General features: G+C 41.1%; 1 protein-coding gene across 6 annotated transcripts in view; it reads left to right on the top strand.

Annotated features, from left to right (window-relative positions):
- The window catches only part of RALGAPA2 (Ral GTPase activating protein catalytic subunit alpha 2), a 412,816-nt gene that overhangs the window by 372,203 nt on the left and 20,361 nt on the right, over positions 1-20,252 (top strand). Inside the window, exons 39-40 of one of the 6 annotated variants that reach the window (XR_004957055.1) lie at positions 18,480-18,559; positions 19,380-19,502. The exons of 4 other annotated variants lie outside the window; for them this stretch is intronic. Coding sequence is in view for 1 of the 2 variants with exons in the window: in XM_036244707.1 (XP_036100600.1) it covers positions 3,952-3,955 (4 nt within the window). In the remaining variant the exon portion in view is untranslated. Of the gene's footprint in view, positions 1-3,951; positions 3,971-18,479; positions 18,560-19,379; positions 19,503-20,252 lie in introns of those variants that run through there. One more of the 6 variants, XM_036244707.1, reaches the window with a different exon arrangement.

Genomic DNA, 20,252 nt, shown 5'->3' with positions numbered 1-20,252 from the left:
AAAATCCGCAATTTTGCATGATGCAAACAAATATTTAATTCACTCCATTTTTAGACTTCAGCAGCTATAGTATTTCTGGGATTGTCATTTAAACAGAATTTAGAGCAAGATATCTCCAAAAATTTTTACCAGTCCTGTCCACAGACTGACTCTTGATTCATGTCCATGTGAGTTCCATCCAGAGCAGTCCCTAGGAAGGCAAGGGGATGCAGTACCTGCCTGTGGACACAGCCCAGCATCAGGGTCCCTCATTTCACCATGCTGGGACTTCGGGGCAGCTTCCTAACAACTCCACCATCAGCCCCTCTCCTTCTTTGCTAAAAATGGTACTGCGTTCCATGTCTTTTCTCATGCCCAGAGGAGATGGGCTCTGTGCATTCCTCCTCCCTTCCTGTCAGCTCTTTGTACCACTGGGCTTCACAGTAGAGCATGGCCTGCTCTTCTCCCTCAGATATAATTTCACTGTGCTCGCATTCAGTTAAAGAGCTCACTCTTCCTTGTCCTTCTCTTTGGCTCTGTGTTAGCTGCATGTGTGTACCTCTTCTTACCCAAAACATCAGGAACAACTGTGCACCCCTTTACTCCCCACAATCCAGCAGAGATGACTGACGCACTAAGTTTACAAAGCCTTACCTCTGCCTCTCCATAATGCAGTTTAGTTTCATATTTTTGCATCAGTCACCTCTTCCTCTCACTGCCTCCCATGGCCATTTCCTTCATCCAAGACTGCGTGCGGTGTCAGGAGTCTCCAGCGGCAGTGAGAGGATCTGTCATCCATACACCCTAGGAACACGGCACAGGTGGCTTGGCAGGATCTCCTGGCAGGAAGTGGGGCTGAAGTGCCCACTGCTGCCAGGTATCAAAGGGGTCCCTTGTACCTCAAGTGTTGGGACATATTTAATTCTGGAATTGTAGGTGAAGAACAGATTCCACATGAGAGCCATTTCTCTATGATGTCATGTCTGCTTTCAGGGCAGAGAGTAGAACATGAAAAAATAACTTGTAGAGCTATTTCTCATAAGTTCACTTTGAGTGCCCCTCTCTAGAAGGAATTTAAATACAGTACTCTAACCTCAAAGAGATAAAAGATGATGGCACACTGCTTTAAAATGAGTGCACCCCATCCCGGAAACGGTCCTCCCCTGCCTCGTCACTTCTGAGTATTTAGCCTAAAAGATCTCTGTGTTCTAGTGTCAGGATGCCCATGACTCACCCTCAGTGACTTCTGGGTGTAGCTGAAACAGTCCCCTGCAGAACTCAGAGAGGGCTGAAAGCCTCTCCACCTGTGTGTAAGATGCTCTTGCCCTTGCCCTTCTACTCTGGCTTTAACTTCATCTAAGAGCCCAGGCCCAGGCTCACTGTCACTTTCACACCTTCCCCAGTACCTGCACTAAGGGAAGCTGCTGGCACTTCCCACAAATCCCCACCCAGGGCCAGTGTGCAAGGATAGGAGTGACTTGTTTGGGGAAGGCTAACTGCATTATTAAATTCTGCTTTCACTTTGCTTATATACACTTCATTCCTCACTACCTGATCTGCTAAATTACTAAAGCATGGTTCTTCTGGGTTTTTTTCCTGGTGTCAAGTCATAGACACCCCCAAACATCACTGTTCCTTCTTTCTTCTCTTTTCCTCCCACTGCAGGTATTCTGAAACTGCATGCCATGTCTGAAAAGCTGTGATTAAAACTGAATGTTCTTTTGGTACAAAAAAAAAAAAGTAATAGAAACTTTATTTCCATTTTTACTAAGCGTACTTATCTTTACTATACAAGATACACATTATGGAATATTATGTTTCTTTTTTGATCTATGTTCTGTTCTGAAAAGTTTCAGATTTTCATCAATGTTGACTGTATTTCTAAGCCATTTTGTCGGTTATACTTTGAATCAGAGGTTCCAGTCCCAGTTCCTTATGACCACTGTCTTCATTCTCAAGAAAACATCCAGACTGTGTAACTTGTCAGGTGACCTCTCATCTCTGTCATCCTTTGGGTACAAGATACTGACTAGATTTAAGTGAGAACACATTAATTATAAAATTAAGTAGTAAGAGCTCGCTTTAAATGGGCTGAGTGGGTTTATTCATGAATATTTACAGTTGTTAGGCCTCATCCAAGAAGTATTTTAACCTTATAAGTCAAACTGTTGGTGGTGCAGCTTGTACAGAAATGTACTAGATTTTAAAATTGAATTTGTATTTATTGCTAACATCATAGGCTAATTCATAACTCATCACAGTCTGTTAGCCTCTGGACATGGTCTCCCATGCACGGCCAGCCCCAGCTTTTCCATAACCCCAACTCCCAATGGGTTTAGGTGCTTATCCTAGTTTATTTATTCCACTTCTTTTAAAATATAGGAAAAATGCAATCTCAATCTCTCTCTCTCTCTCTCTCTCTCTCTCTCTCTCTCTCTCTCTCTCTCTCTCTCTCTTTCTCTCTCACCTTGGGCAATTTATTAAGTTGAACCATGAATGAAATTGAAATGGCTTACTGTTAGGCTAATCATTAACTTCTTGGAACCTCAGTTTCTTCATCTTTAAAGTGAATATAGCAATACTTTTTCATAGAAATTTCTGAGAATTAGTCTGAATAATCTTGGTGCATGATTGGCACATAATAGGACAGATGGATGGATATAAATGTTTGTTTCTGTGGCATGAAGTGAAAATGGTCAAATGGGTTGGCATTAAATATGAATGGTCTTTCTTAAAATACAGGCTCTTTAGTGTGTGCAGAATTCACTTAGGATGTGCTGGGAGCATAACAGCAAAACAGATGTGGACCTCCAGACATCTGGGGCAGAGGGTCTGGCTGTGCCCTGACAGAGGCCCCAGCAGGGAGCAGCTGCTTCTCTTATGTGCTGCTCCAGAATGAGCAATTTCAGGGATTCATGCATTTAACAATGGTAATGATTCTCCCTGGCAAAAAGAAGCAGCCAGCTAGTTAGAAACAAACAAACAAACAAAAAAACAAAGACAAGGCTGGTTGGAAAGAGATCAGAATTTGTTCTTTCTAAATAAATCATTGTAAGTAAATAATTCTTTGCTTTCCCATGTACATATAACATGGCTGAATCTACTTCCCCTATGTTGAATTAGTCTGCTATTTAGTCTTCCTTAAATCATTAACTTTACATAAATGTTTTCTAACAAAATGTTATGACCTTCTTTTTTAATTCTCCCCTAATCAAGAGAATTAAATGGCATTACGAAGTGAGAAAAAGTCCAGGTAGATGCCTTTAATTTGTCCCCCAAAAAGTTCAAAAGTAGCATGGAACAGACTGAAGACTCTCAGAGGGAAGGCAGGTGGGGAGAGATTAACCAAAGAATTTATATGCATATATGCATAACCCATGGACACAGACAACAGTGCAGTGAAGTCCTGGGGGTGGGGTGGAGGAGCAGGGTGAAGGGGATCAAGGGGTGAAAAGGGGAGACATCTGTAATACTTTCAACAATAAAGATAAATTTAAGGAAAAAAGCTCATTAGGTGACTTGTTATTCACCTTTAATAAGATTATCAGTGTCACAGAGCTGGATCGAACCACCGCTTTTGGTAACTTTTGACCTTTTTCCCAGTTTTTTCCCATTGCCTGCAATCACTGTCACCTAGCTTTGCCACCTGCCAGCTAATTATAATCACCAAAGGAGACAGTGGCTCATCAGTACGAAAATCACATTCTTGGACCTTCTCTAGACAATGACCCAAGTATTTTATTCTATAGCAGTAGGATCAACAAGGGGAAAAACAGCTTGCTCTCATGCTTAATTCTGACAGTGACAAGATCACTAACTGGTTCCTCGTGCAACAGTGGTTCCTTTTTCACAGCCCTTAGAATTCCTCTCTCCAAGTACTTTTTCAAAAAGGTATATGATTTCAATTATCTAAATATGATTTGTTATTAGTTACAAGTTAACCCATTTATCTTTCTTGTTAAATCTGTGCAGGTAACATTAGCAGATGTTCCTCATTACCGATAGCCCATACTTGAACTGCATGTAGAGGAAAATCCCAGGGCACACAGTCCTGTTTCAGTAATCACTGCTACACCTTGACATGTTCTCTCTGTGACATTTATGACATAATGACACATATTTTGGGAATCTCAGAAATGAAGGTACTTAAAATAGTTTTGCATGTTTCCATTCCCCCATATTAAGAATAATTTTAGAATAGTCTATTGCCACTTTGTGAATATTCTTGCAAATTCAATAAAAAATTTAAGAGCCATAAAGTGTGGTACATGATTAAGTTTCAGTTTTCTCTGCACCATCCACTAGACCGTCTGCTCTTTGAAATGTCTTTCGCCTGTCTGGGATCCTCCTTCTGCCCTCCTGTTTTTCTCATCCAGAGATTTCATCAAGGCTGTGTGTATCCAGGGCTTTCTGTACAGACACCTGTGCTGTGTGGTCTCTCTTTGCCCTCCTGCCTGTGTGCCAGACGTCAGACCACCTCCCTGCCTCATCAGTCTAGCTTCCTTTCTCAGGAGACTTCATGCCTCCCTAACGCCAATATGGAGCCTAGACTTCGCCTCCCAGTCCTTTTTCCTGGGAGCCCTGTTTTTTCTCCATCTTTAGGTATGTCTCCTTGGAAATGCTCCCTGATGCGTCCCTCCTCAGAACCATGCTTCACAGGGGACCCTCTCCACAAAGCCCCCAACCATGCCAAAGGCTATAGCTGGCTCCTTTCTTACAATGTGTAGTGCATTTATCTGCACAATCTAGAAACTCTTGGAAGAGTATCCTGTAAATCAGTCATGTCATAGCAGTTGTAAGCTGGGAGGAGATAGGAACCATGAGTTATATTTCTTTTATAGTCTCCATGAACTCAAATATATTACCCCTGATTGAGGGTATGTGGATTTTTTCCTTCTAATTCTCTCATTCACACTCGGGGTCCAAGTAAAATACATACTGAGACCGGCTGTTTCCAGTGACCAATACATGATGTTCCATGAGAGAAGTGAGGCTCCATCTCCACATATGATTGAAAGGAAGTCTGAAAGGTAAGAGCAGTAAAGAAGTACGAAGGGCGAGAAGCACGAGGGCACTGAGCATCTCTTCAAGATACAAAACCGGTACAGTGGCCCTGCCCTCTTCCAGTACATGCAGTAGCCCAGTAGCCTTCCCAAGATGAGTGAGGTAAAACTCAGAATGCCATGGAAGCTGCCATGGCCCTTTTGAATCTGCCTGCCTTGGATTCTGCCCACACAAACCCTCATTTCTGTGACTTCCTGGAGAGCCACTGCTTGGATCAAGAGGTAAACTCATCAAAAAAATGGAAAGGAAAAAAAAAAGCCTAGCTGGAGTGGCTCAGTTGGTTGAGCGTAGTCATTGTTCACCAAAAGGTTGTCGGTTCAATTCCCAGTCAGGGCACATGCCCAGGTTGCAGGTTTGATCCCCAGTTAGGTTGCATATAGGAGGCAACCTATCAATGTTTCTTTTTCACATTGATGGTTCTCTCTCTCTTCCTTTCTCTCTCTCTAAAATCAATAAATACATTTTTTTTAATCCTCACCCAAGGATATTTTTCCATGTATCTTCAGACAAAGATGGGGGAGGGAGGGAGAGAGAGAGAGACAGAGAGAGAGACAGAGACAAAGAGACATTGATGTGAGAGAGACACATCGATTGGTTGCCTCCCGCACAACCAATAAATACATATTTAAAAAGAAAAGAATAACAGTCCTTACTGCCTCTCAGTGATTTGATTGTGAAGCAAAAGCCAATGGGTCTTAAAATAAAGCTCTGTTGTTCTCCAAGTGTTGAAGCATGTCATGACTTCAAATTCTCTATCTGATGGAGCTAAATTATTCTCTCATCAAAAATGTCCATTCAAAATAACTAATTCATAAAACTTTAGCATTCTGTGCTGGTTATCTTCAAAATGTGACCAGAAGTTATTTAGCACAGTAAGATCAAGTTTGCTGAAATATGCTCACTTAAATTTCTCAATCCCTGAAGCATAAATGAAAGGATTGCATTAACATAGTTTATTACTCTAAATTCTGGCTTCTTATGTCAATCAGATAATAATTCATCTAGGAAGTCACCATTTATGCCATATTCGCTATAAAAATGACCAGTTTATTTTGTGCTACTCTTGGGAGAGAGAAGGATCTAATTTGTCTATTTTCATCCTTCTTGTTAGCACCAAACAACAGTATTTGTGAATTAACTTAACATGAACATTGCAAACTCTTAACTAAAATATTATTCAAATTAAATTGATACAGCATAAGAGAGTAGAAGATGCCAGCATTTGGAACAGATTGGACTGGGCTTGAGTATGAGCCCTGCTTGTTACTAGCTGGGTGGTCTCTGAAGGATCATTTCTGCTCCCTGTCTCTGCTTTATCATCTGTGCTTTGAGGTTGCCAGGAAGATCCAGTGGGTTTCTGGCTATGAAAGGGCAGAACATTATGCCAGCACTGGGTTTATGGTTCTTATTTATTTCATAAAGATTGTATCTTTTATTGTAAGTGACATGTCGTCCCAACAGAACTCAGGCTAATTATAATGTAACCTCACCATGATGTGTCTTCTTAGCAGCCTCTCCAAACACTCAAACACTCTGTAATGGTTGAGCATTGTAGAAGCCAAGACTTAGTCTAAGAGTTAGAGAGCAAGGAATTACTTTTCTTACTTTTATATCTGAAAGTAGAATGATAAAACATAGGAGTCACTCAGTAAATAACTGGGTGGACGGGCGGACATGTGCGTGGCGGACAAATGAATGGATGGGTGAGTGGCAGGCACAATAATTGGAAGAAATAAGTAATTGAGGGAAGAAGAACTTGGGCTTTCTGGTGTTGTTGGGCTACCTCATGCAGATCATATCTGACCTGTTCTGGGGGCCTGTGATTCAACTGTGCTTCACATTTAAACTGTGAGGAACATCTCCAACTCTCTTTAAGTAAAATACAAAATGTCTCCAAAGGACATTTTCTTCATCTGGGTCATGTCTCATGCCATTAATATAAAACTGTTGTTAATGGAGCTGCTTTTGATCTATCAAGAAAAGATACACCTAATTGAATTTTGCTATTTTTCCAAGAATTAAGTGTCCTAATTTGCAAGAGAATGATTTGATTATAATTTAAATAATACTGCAGTTATATTTTTAGTCCTGAAGATGGTATCGAGTGACTCTGAGGCTCAAGTATGGAAAGTCCCAGAGGACTGTGGGAGTGGGGATTTTATCTTAATAGCATTTAGGGTTGTTTCTGTTAGAAGGTGACAAATACATTTTAATCAGAATGAATGGGATATCTGACAGGGTATTTTTCATGCAAAATATAAAAGTAGGCAGTTTTCATTTAAAGTATAAAGTGGAATAATCCCAGAAAATAAAGACATATAAATTCAAGATGTAAATACCCATCATTTTTATGTTTTGTTTTTAAAGTGCATGTTATCATGAGAGAATTTCTAATCATGATCTTTGCTCCCACTAGGACAGCCTTGTTTATTTCCTTCTGCATTCTTCTTAAAAATGGGAGATTTCTAGATACTCAAAGGTACCTAATGAAATGTAGTATAAATGTTGAATTTGTTGTCTGGTGTCAGACTCAAATGGGACTGGATGTCTGCTATGAACCTGATGACAAATGTTCTGCAAATATGAAAGAACTACCAAAAATCTCCTGTCTTCCCTCCCACTGTCTACCCTGAACCATATTTAGCCATAGCTCATGGGGAAAATTGCTTTCCTGTAACTGACAACCTGTAGGGTCATTGGTGTGACACCATCTCGTGTCAGGTTGAAAACTGTGACAGACATCATAGCAGGTAAATGTAACACCAGGAGCACCAGAACGTAAGAATGAACATGGCCACCTTTCACAGTGGTGCAGGGTGCCAGGTCCTGCAAGGGGTGGGGGAAGGACACATGAATGAGCCTGCTGGGGCGGGGTTGGGGGGGGGGGTGTGTGTTAATTAAAGAATGACAGAGGGAAAGAGACCTCTGTTGATTAATGCAGGGTAAAAGGACGAGTTGTGCCCATGCTGCAGAAGTCTACCCTGAAACAGAACTGCACTCCAATGGAATTTAGTGAAAGTCATGTCTATCCCTGCTCTAACCCATAGGCATTTCTCTCACTGACATGTTCTAGCTAGAAATACTCAACTTGAGATGCACGCATTAAAATTTATTTAATTGGAAGGAGGAGAAATCTTTGAAAACACAGCTGTTTTTTTTTTTCTCCTGAAGTTGTTAGATAATGAGTCTGAATTAGAGAGGATTGGAGAAGAACGTCCATTTCTCTCTTCGTGTTTCTATGAAAACACCAGTGAATCCATGGAATCGGGCTTTCTGTTAGTGTGGCTACACTGGTCTTTTCTTTCCCAGGGAGAATTCAGATGTCAAGTGGCAATGCCATGGCTGAGAGGGGTGGCTTGAAAGGCGGCTGGGGTTTGAGTCCAGACCCTGGCATTACCATCTCAGGGATTGGGAGCAAGTGCCTCTGCTATCTGCTCTTTAGTTTCTTTCTCTATAAAAGATCATAATAGTGCAAAGCATATGAGGTAGTTGTACGGATTAAATGAGATATGGCCTATAAAACTCCTAGCACAGTGCTTGGCCCATGGAAGGCATTTGGTCATTTTAGTTGGATCAGTACCTAAATATAACCTGCAATCATTGCCACATCAGTGGAGGTGCCCCTGGCCTGGGGCTGGCTACACTCAGGATTTGGTTTGATGTGTTTGCCACAAACAGACAGCTGACCACAAGGGCTGTCAGAACAAGGACTTTTCCCTTGGGTTGCATTAGTAAAAGGGCATCCTGTACACCATGCTATATATACCTCATGTCTCAGAATATGCAGCAGCCGTGTTTGAACCTCACACTGGACTGCTCCCTAAGCCCTCCTCTGGTTTCATGATAAGGAGTTTGCCTTCCTCACTGGGAGCTGGAGTGGCACAGGAACCCATGATCACTTCTCAGGGTCCTCAGCCCAGGGCACTTGAGCTGGGGACTCATGAGGAAACAAGTTGTTTTTCTGCCCGTTTTATTGGAGGGCATTGCAAGGACATTTCCTGGCCACTCAAGCATCTAGACCTTCATCAAGACAAATTGGTTTTGACAGAACTACGTGTGTGTATGTGTGTGTATTTTTTTTCCCACAGCCTATAACTAAAATTAGCAGAGGTTGTAGAACCCCCACAGTTGAGTCCCTTATGAAATCAGTCATTCCAGCAGCTCCTGGGAATTTTTGTAACCAACCTTGAAAGCAAAGCATAAAAACTTCCCATTATATTATATACATTACTTTTGTATACTTCATAATCACTTTTTTTGTTTTTTACTGGACAATGACACAATGCTGGGACAGATGTAAAAGGAGTATAAAAGATACATTTTGCCCTTCAGCTGCTCAAAACCACTTTTCCAATCACAGCATTAATGAAACTAGTGTTCTCTGTGCTCACCTGGCCATTTTGGTTTGCACAGGGACCATGACTATGGACAGGCCTGACCATGCCTGCAGACTGAGCAGCACTTCGCAGTGCTGCGTCCCTGCTGTCCCTGCCTGTGCTACTCGGTGTGAGAGCTCAACCCTTGTGTCCACTTGGTTAGCTTCTGCCTAAGGGAGCCATTTGTGTCACACACTGTTTTTAATTACCAGAAATCAGTTGCTTTAATATTAAATGATAAACAGTTTTTCTTCTTCTGACCATGAAGAAGCTTTGTATTATTAGAATTCCCCAAAATTTCCAGCTAGGTCTCAATAACTGTGCAGTAGTTTTTCTTTTCTAACTGATAAATCTGTGGGCATATTGAATTTCAAGTGTGGATCAGCAGTGATAGTTTTCACTCAGGTGTGCTATGATGCCCTAGTTTGCCCACTAGGCCAGCATCTGAACAGGACAGAGGAGGCTACTTGGCACCCTTGAGGTGCTTTCTTCAGTTTCTGGGTCACTTGCATTTGGTAAACCCCTAACTTTTCATAGAGTTTCTTGTCATCTGATAATTTGGTATTAAAATTAGCATCTTCCTGGAAACCTCAGATGTTATTAAGCTTTTATAAAAATATTATTTTGTGTATTTAGATCTATTTATATTTATTATTTTTAAATGTACAGAAAAAAAAGTTTAAATATAGCCCTGGCTGGGTGGCTCACTTGGTTGGAACATCATCCTGTGTACCAAAAGGTTGGGGGTTCAGTTCCTGGTCAGGGCACATACCTAGGTTGCAGGTTCACAACCCAGTCCAGGTGCATATGGGAGGCAACCGATCAATGTTTCTCACATCAGTGTTTCTCTCTCTCTCTCTCTCTCTCCCTCTTCCTCTCTCTCTAAAATCAATGAAAACATATCCTTGGGTGAGGATTAAAAGAAAAACTTAAATACAGCTAAAATTGTATAAATATCATAAGGAGGAAAATATCCCCAAAAATTGTTTTCAGAGATGGAAAATCAAGAAAATCTGTACAGAGCTTGGTGCAAATACTTTGGACCACAAAATTTTAATTCTGCCATTCCTGAGCCCAGTCTGATTTCATCTGAGCCTGGTGGGTTGTTGATGGGAAACAGTTGAAACTATTTCAAGAAAACGACAACCAGAATACCATCTACATCTCTATAAGTACATTTTCCAGCTCCTAACATACCATATCTTTGTGATTAATGAAAATCTGTGAAAGAAACAGTTCAAGTGACACGGATTTCCATCCACCTAGAAATCAAGCTACTGGCGTCAGGAAGGTAGAGCTCTTAGGCACTCTGTTGTTCATATTGATTCATCACCACTTGGGTCATTCTCATCAGCGAACAGCCTTTGGAATCTTTGCTCACTCATTTGGCAGTACGTTTCTAGATGTGCAATAGGCTGAACAACTGATTCTCTTGTCATATGTTTCTACTGATGTGAGACATGGAGTGGCAATGTTTAGGGCCCTTTCTCACTTGGTGATTTATAGAAAATGAGATGCACTAGGAAGATGGAAATGGAAAATGCTGTAGTCAAGGGTTTGCTCCTTCACAGATCAGTCCCCTGGGAAGAACTGATGTGAACGTTTCTAATAAAATAGGGATCCAATTCATCGCACCCTTGGAGCATCTGATTCTTAAGAGGGAACTTCCTTCCGTTCCCTATGCCAGAGGATGTGGGGAGATGAGAGCAGACCTTCTCCAAAAGTCTGTAACTTAATAGCCTAAAGAAAATTTATTTTTTTTCTATTTCCATTTACTCTTATTTCCTCAGAATCACTTTTAAACTTAGTTATTTGGGTATTTTCTTCTTTCTTAGCAGCAGTGGACTATTTTCTCTCCAGGGTTGTATCATTAGGGTTTGAAAGCTAATTTATTATCTTATACCTCCATGTGTTTAATTTCCTTATCTCAAACCTCCATTTTATTTGGCTACATTGTTTAGTAGAGTCATTCTCTTTAGCCATTCCTAGGCTGGGAAGTTTACTTTGAGTGATTTATTTATTTGGGATATTAAACAGTTCTAGAATTTAAATTTGCATTATATTGAAAGACAAAAAAAATCTTAGTAAAAATGATGTACAACTTGCACTGGCTGGTTTATCTCAAAGGTTGGAGCATCGGCCCTCAGACCAAAAAGTAGTGGGTTTGATTCTGGTCAAGGGCACGTACCTCGATTTGGGTTCAGTCCCCGGTCCTGGTCAGGGTTGTTCAGAAGGCAGCCAATTGATGTGTCCCTCTCACATTGATGTTTTTCTCTCCCTCTCTCCTTCCCTCTTTTCCACTCTATCTAAAAATATCCTTGGGTGAGGATTAAAAAAATAAAAATAAATAAAATGATGTATGGCTCTAGGCTGGTTCTGATACCTGTTCCTGTCTTAATTATTATGGAATTTGTATCCATTTATTTAGAATTATTAGATGTCAACCCAGCCCACCTATAGATTGTTCCTCTGTGTGGCATATCAGGGACGAGGTTGAGAACACAGAAGTGTATCGAAGCAGAGGTCTCTCCCAGGGTTCTGTGGCATGGCTCTTACCCTGGACCCTCTCCATCTCCCTTTCCCGTTCTTTGACTTCTTCCCCCTTTTGAAGTGGGCAAGAGGGACTTCCCAGTATTATTTCTTCCCTTTCCTCTTCCAAGATCGTCTCCAAACCCGTGATTCATAGCTCTTTATCTCCAGCCCAGGCGTCTCTGCTGAGACAGTCATCCCCTGCCCAGTATTTCTCCACTGACATCCCTGTAGGCCCATCAGACTCAACTCCACCGTGCCTTCTCTCCTCATGTCCTACCTTCTCCCTCTCTCTCACCAAGAGTGAACACCCTTATGCCCACTGGGTCTGCCCCCCAGAGCAACCCAGCGATCCGATGCCTCCTCTTCCTTCCCTCCACTATTGCTTTCTTGAGGCCCATGTCTCCTCTCTCTCCTCTCTTTTCTCTTCCTCTAGTTTCTAGTTTCACTTCCTCTCATCTCTCTCCCTTCTAGGCCCTTTCTCACCTGTCCTTCTCTTTCTCCCCTCATTATCTCTCAAGTATAAATTAGATTTTGCTGTTTGTTGTTTTAAAATCTTCAGTGATTCCCAGGTGCTATAGACCATGTTGCTTCTCCTAACCACTCACGGGGTTACTTACCACCTTGCCTGTGATAGGTTTGTGTCCGCCTTTCCAGATAATTTGTGGATGCTGTGAGGGACAACACTGTTTCTTTCACATTGCTCCCTCCAGCTCCTAGAACAGTCCCTAGCACATGGTCTGCTCCTGTTCAGGTGTCTTCCAAGAATAAATGATCCAGCACCAATACCTGGAGGGCTTTCCCTCTGCCAGGCCACCTTTCCATTTGTTCAGGATTGTGGTCAGTGAGGACCTTTTCATTCGAGGACCTTCCCCAGGATACATAGTATGTACAGTATACCAGTCAGCATTTTGGGGAACTGCTTTTAATTGAGGTACAATTCGCATACCATAAAACTCACCCTTTCACTTGTGTAATATAATCATTTTTAGTATATTCACAAGATTGTGCAACCATCAACATCATCCAATTCCAGAACATTTTCATCACCCCAAAAAGAAAACCCATACTCATTAGTAGTCACTCCTCATTCCCTTTGACCCTCAGCTCCTGGCAATCACTAATTTCTTTTCTGTCAGAATAAATAAAACCTATAGAGGTGTTTTTACTCTGGACATGTATATAAATGGAGTCACACAGTATGTGGCCTTTGGTGACTGGCTTTTTTTTTTTTTCAAATCTTTATTGTTGGATATAAAATGTATTACAGATGTTCCACATTTTTCCCCCATTGACCCCCTCCTCCCCACTCTCGTCCCCCTCCCACCTTTTCCCACACTATTGTCTGTGTCCATTGGTTATGCATATAAGTTCTTTGGTTTATTTCTTCCCACCCACCCCCAGCCCCTTTCCCTTTGAGGTTTGTCAGTCTAGCAATGAATTTGTGCTTCTTAATCCCTTCACCTTTTTCACCCATTCCCCCAACCCCCTTTCCATCTGGCAACCAACAAAATATTCTCTTTATCTATGAGAATGTTTCTGTTCTACCTGTTCATTTTGTTTGTAGATTCCATTATTGATAGATATGTATTCATTGTCATTTTGTTTGTTCATATATCTTATCTTTTTCTTCAAAGACACCCTTCCTCATTTCATATAATAACTGTTTGGTGCTGATGAACTCCTTTAACTTTTTCTTGTCTGGGAAAGTCTATATGGCCATCGTTCTAAATGACAGCTTTGCAGGATAGAGTAATCTTGATTGTAGGTTCTTGGTTTTCATCACTCTGAATAATTCTTGCCACTCCCTTCTGACCTGCAAAGTTTCTTTTGAGAAATCAGCTGACAGCCTAATGGGAACTCCCTTGTAGGTAACTAGCTGCCTTTCTCTTGCTGCTTTTAAGATTCTCTCTCTGTCTTGAACCTTTTGCATTTTGATGATGATGTGTCTTGGTGTGGGCCTCTTGGGGTTCATCTTGTTTGGGACTCTCTGTGCTTCCTGGACTTGTATGTCTGTTTCCTTCACCAAGTTAGGAAAGTTTTCTGCCATTATTGTTTCAAACAGGTTTTCAATTTCTTGTTCTCGCTCTTCTCCTTCTGGCACCCCCAAGATGCGAATGTTGGCACGCTTGAAGTTGTCCCAGAGGCTCCTTACACTATCCTCATTTTTTTGGATTCTTTTTTCTTTTTGCTGTTCTGATTGGGTGTTTTTTGCTTCCTTATATTCCAAATCGATGGTTTGCTCCTTGGATTTACGTACTCTATTATTGAAGCTGTGTAAATTATTCTTTATTTCAGTTAATACCTCCTTCGATTCTAACTGTGTATCCATGATTTCTGACTGGTTCTTTTTTATGCTCTTGAGGCCCTCCCTAAGTTCACTGAGGTTCTCACTAAGTTCATTGAGCATCCTTATAAGCAGTATTTTGAACTCAGCATCTGTTAGGTTGCTTATCTCCATTTCGCTTAGTTCTTTTCTTGGGGTTTTGTTCTGTTCTTTCATTTGGGACCTGTTTCTTTGTCTCCTCATTTTGGCTGCCTCCCTGTGTTTGTTTCTGTGTATTACTTAATGAGAGGTATGGGGCTCGCTGAGACCAGATGCTGCTTGTTTGAAAGAATTTAGGAAAAACCTGAAGCAGGATCCAAGACAGGCCAATCCTATGGTTAAGCAAGTGGCAACAGCTTGGGTGGGCTTGAAGCTTGGGTGGGGTGGGGCTGGGCCTCAGGGAGTCAGCAGGGTGGGGCTACCAGTGTGAGCCAGGTTGCTGGAGTCCCAGTTATGGTGACTGTCTGCCGCCCCCAGGAAGGGCTCACCAAAGGAACAAAGGCCTCTGACAGCACGTTTGTCCCTGTGAAAGCCCCCTCTCCAGCCCTTGCTCCAGTGCCAAACACCTCAGTTCTTCCCTGTATGTCTCTGGTGCCCCTTGAGCTGCCTCCCCTCCAAGCTTAGAGGGAGACAGTCCGATAAGTCCGTGCACCGGCCCTTTAGGGAGCTGTCTGGGGCTCCAGCCGCTTCAGCTTCCCTGAGCCTCAGTTCCTGCTGGTTTTTCCAGCCAGAAATTATGGGGACTTCTCTTCCTGGCACTGGAACCCTGAGCAGGGCACCTGGTGTGGGACAGGGACCCCACAGTCCTCAGGAAGGACCTTCCCAGCCGCGGGAGCCTCCTGATTTTTATCCGCCACACCTGGGTGTGGGACCAGTCCCTCGGGCCCGCCGCCGCCCCTCGAGCCGCCGCCCCTCCTACCAGTCTGGATGTGGCTGCTGCTTTAATTTCGTAGTTGTTGGACTTACATTCAGCTTGATTTCAGGCGGTTTTGAATGATGGTTGTTCTGTAGTTTAGTTGTAACTTTGATGTGGTTGTGGGAGGACACAATACCACGTTTACCTACGCCACCATCTTGACCAGAAGTCTCGGTGACTGGCTTTTTTAACTTAAGATGTTTTTAAGGTTTATCCTTGTTGTACCATGTTCAGTATTTTATTCCCTTTTATGACTGAATTACATTTTGTCCTATGCATCTATCTCGTTTTAATATCTATTCATCAGTTGATGACATTTGAGTTTCCACCTTCTGACCATCATGAATAATGCTGCTGTGAATGTGTTGTACAAGTTTTTGTGTGAATATATATTTTCAGTTCTCTAGGAGCAGGTTTGCTGGGTCATATGTCTAACTTTTTTGAGGAACAGACCACTATTTTCCATGGTGGCTACACCATTTTACATTTCTACCAGCAAGGTATGAGAAATTCAGTTTCTCCAGTTTGCACGAATACTTACTGTTCATCCTTTTTTTTTTTTTTTTTAATGTTTTTGTTCTTCATCCTTATCCTTTTATTATAGCCAACCTACTGGGTCTTAAAATAGCCTCATTGTGGTTTTGAGTTCCGTTTTCCTATTGACTAATGATGTTGAGTGTCTTGTCATATGTTGGTCATGTATATATCTTCTTTTTTGTTGTTGTTAATCCTTACCTGAGGATATTTATCCATTGACTTTTAGATAGAGTGAAAGGGAGACAGAGAGAGAAAAACATCGATGTGAAAGAGACAGACACATTGATTGGTTGCCTCCCACACAACCCCCACTGGGGCCAGGGGTCAAACCTGCAACTCAGGTATGTGCCCTTGACCAGTAATTCAACCCATGATCCTTCAGTCTATGGGCTGATGTTCTAACCACTGAGAAAAACCAGCCAGGGCTATGTGTATATCTGCTTTGGAGAGATAGTTATTCAAATCATTTGCCCATTTTTTAATTGGGTTGTGCTGTTATTATTGAGTTACGAGTTCTTTATATATTTTGTATATGAGACGTTTTAGCAGGGATTTACAAATACATATTTTCCTTTACCCGTGGGTTGCCTCTTTATTTTTTTTTAATATGTTTTTATTAATTTTTTTTTAGAGAGAGAAAAATTGATGTGCGAGAGAAATATTGATCGCCTGCCTCCTGCACTCTCCCTACCAGGGATCAAGCCTGAAACCGGGCATGTACCTTGACCAGGAGTCAAACTGGGACCTCTCAGTCCATGGGACAATGCTCAATTCACTGAGCCACACTGGCCGGTGACTCTTCACTTTCTTTATAGAGCCCTTTGAAGTATCAAATTATTTCATTTCAATGAAATCGAAATTTTCTGTTTTTTTCTTTGGTTGCTTGTGCTTTTGGTGTCATATCTAAGACCATAGGCATTTTAAAACTTTATCCTTTGATCGCTATTTACAAAATTGCCTTCAAAATGAAAATGTGTTATCATCTACTGCATCTTCTAAACCAAAAGCTACTGGTAGAGGAACCAACAGAAGATATTAGCTCATTAATTTCCTAGTTTTATAAAATATTCTTAGCCATTTCTTCTCTGAGCTCAGAGTCTCTGCCACTGTTGGCTTACCTTTTTACTAGGTTTAAAATGTATCTATGGATATATTTTAAGCATTTGCTTTAGGGTAGATCCACAGCTGTCTTAGGCAGTATCATTTTCACCAGATTTCTATGAGCCCAGAACCTATCCTTGGGTGAGAAATGTTCCCACTCTCTTGTCTAGAATGTTTGTTCTCTTTTTCACCTAAGAATAGCTGTTTCTCCCCTGCCTTTGTTCATCTCCTCTTCCCTCCAAGTCAGGCACATCACCTAACATGGCCTTTTATCTGTCAAGACTGTTCTCAGAGGTTCTGATCATTTCAGATCTTCAAGTAACCTTCTTACCTTTTTCACTTGCCCAAAATATATGTCATTCACTCCTGGAAATGGTGAAAAATAAGTATAAATTAAGACATTTGTATAAGTCCATTGATTGAAAATATATATATATAGATATATATATATATATTCAAGTTAGCATTACCTCTTCAAAACTCAAGGGCACTCTAGACTCCTCTTAGTGGTGGAAGATCTTCTAAGAGAGATCTAAAAACTTAAGTAAGATCATATGCTCCCTTGCCTCAAATCATTCTGGCCTCCTATGACCCAGCCACAGCGAGTCTTTCAACTACACCTCCTGCCCCCTCTTGCCACCCTTTTGCCCCTCCAGTCACCTTTCACCTGCGAAGCACCCTAAGCTTCTTTCTGTTTCTGCCTTCTGTGCCTGAAATGCTCTTACCACTCCCTACCCACACCCTCCTTGATGAGCTCCTTTCCTGCCACTTTTTCATAGACTTCCCTGCCTTTCATGTCTCCTCTTTCCTTCCTGGCACTAATGTAAGAAGAATCTGCCTTATTCTGTGGATTTGTCCCTGCTAGAATGCAGGCTTCACAAAGGTGAGGACAGCATCTGTCTCATTTCCCAGTTGCATGCCCATCACCAAGCACAGATGGGCACTCAGTACATATTTATTGAATGGATGCACACTTGAGTGAAGGTGAACTAGCTTTTTGATAATGGCAAAGTCACTTGAGATCAAGTCTTATGAGCGGAATAAGATAATGTATAGAAATCATACACATAGGCCTATGTACACAGAAGTTTGAGTCTAGTTCAGCCCATCTTGTCATTATTAGTAGTGCATGGTAATTCTAGCAAAAGTATTTTTGTAGAAAAGCATTCTTTTGACTGAAGCAGTACCCCCACCGCTATGAATGGCGTTTGTGTCCATGTTTGACTTGAGTTATTTAAAACCCATCTGTCAGATGAATTTTCATGACTTTCTGAAAATTGGAGCTCTAATATTTCAGTCTATTTCTGAAATGAAGGCCCTAAAAATAGCACTGCTTGTTTTCTGCTCTCTCTGTGTCTGAACCAAATGGGCTTTTCTGTTGTCATTATCTTTAATAAGCAAACTTCTACTTTTTATATCCACTTTATATCCAGAAGAAGCTCATTCTGTCCTTCCAATGAGTGAGAAAAGATCCATTTGATTAGTGCTATTTTCCATTCTCACCAGATTGATTATTTTTATTATGAAATATTTTATACATAATACAACACATTAACATTTATGTAAGTTCTAAAGAATAATAAAAGAAGTCCCTGTACTGACCCCCATGTGTATTTAATCGCTGTCTTGTGCCTCTTCCTCCTCACCCTAGAGATAATCCTCGTTACAGCTTCGCTGCATATGTGTACATCCCCAAGCAAAAGTTCTTCTTTGTCTGTTTTTAAAATTTATGTAAGTAGAATTTCACTGTTCATATTCTCCAGTGACTTGCTTTTATCATTGAACATTGTTTTAAATTTCAGCTATACAAATACACGTACCTGTAGTTATTTTTCACTGCTGTATAGTGTTCTAATTTGTGGCTGCATTTGAGAATAGAAGTTAGAAATAAAAACTTTTTTTATTTTTACTGTTGTCTGTAGAATATTATAAATATTTGTACATGTAGAAGTTCTGGCCCACAGAATACACACATTTGCCCTTTCCTGGATAATGTCAAATTGCCTTCTGGAGAAGTTGGACTACCTGCCTCCTGCCAGCAGGCACTGGGAGTCACTGCGCCCCACATGCTCTCTGACATTGGGCATTATTTGATTTGTTTGTTTTGCCAATCATTATATATAAATGGTATCTCACTGTGGCTCTAATAATCCCTGGTTATTAATGATGTTGAATATCTTAATGTCCATTCGTAGTTTATCTTCTGGAAATGCTTATATCTTTTGTCCATTTTTCTAGTAGATTATTTGGTTTTTTTTTTTTTTTTTTTTTTTTTTTTTTAGTTATAGGGGTTCTTTATTCTAAAAACTATTTTTGTCAGTTATGTGTTACAGTTATATCTCACTTTGTGCTTTGTAGCTTTACCTTCTTTATGGTATTATAGTGAACAGTGTTTTAATTTTAGTGTGCTCAGATGTGCCAGTCCTCTTTCTGTGGTTCAGTGGTTCTGTTTCTTGTTTAATAAATCATTCCACATCCCAAGGTCGTAAGTATGGAGCACATTCTATATCTCTAGAAGTTTTGTGTCACTTCTTTGTTTTTATTTCTGCAGAATTTACTTCAAATGAAAAACTCTCAAATGTTTCCTTACAACTTGCCTTTGCTTAGAATATATCCAGCAACATCATAGCCCAAAGCACTGCACACAAATCCTAGGTGTTCATTTATCCACTCGGTAAGTTATGGAGCATGAAAAGTGTAAATATGAACCTGACTCATATAGTGTCCTCAGAGTGTAGTGAGCTAAATGGTGGCCCCAAAAATATGTCCACATCCTAGTCGCAGAACCTGTGAATGTTAATGTGTTGAGTACAAGTCTTTGAAAATGTAACAACGATATGGACATGAGCAGATCATCCTGGATTATCTAGGTAGCCCTAAGTCCAGTGACAAGTGTGCTTGTACGAAACACACAGAGAAAAGGAGGAGGCAGTATGACCAAGGAGGCAGGAATAGGAATGAGGTGGCCACAGCCCAAGAATGCAAACAGCCAACTAGAACTGGAAGAAGCAAGAACAGACTTTCCCCTAGAGCTTCTGGGACCATGACCTCCCAAAACTGTGAGAGAATAAATTTCTGTTGTTTTAAGACACCTGGTTTGTGGTCATTTACAATGTCCACAAGAAACTAATACAAGGATGCTTAAGATGAGGTAGTCATATGTGGTAACTATAGCCAGCAGTTCTGTTTTCTCTACCCTAATACACTCAAGGAACAGAATAAAAATGGCAGCAAAATGTGGGAATGCCACAACCTGTCAGAGGGGTACAGGTTTGGCTGAAGCCTCCCAGGGAGTGCTAAAAGTTGGCTCACTCTCTTCTCAGATGACTCCTGTGAGAAGTAGAGTCTGCAGACTCATAGTATGGCCCTGGGCTGGCTTGTGTCCATCAATAACAGGCTACATGAGTTAAGAAGGAAAACTGGG

This window comes from Molossus molossus, unplaced genomic scaffold, assembly GCF_014108415.1.
Source record: "Molossus molossus isolate mMolMol1 unplaced genomic scaffold, mMolMol1.p scaffold_m16_p_6, whole genome shotgun sequence".
NCBI classification, from domain to species: domain Eukaryota; kingdom Metazoa; phylum Chordata; class Mammalia; order Chiroptera; family Molossidae; genus Molossus; species Molossus molossus.
The sequence above is the reverse complement of the archived record's forward strand: the minus strand, read 5'-3'. Positions and strand labels throughout refer to the sequence as shown.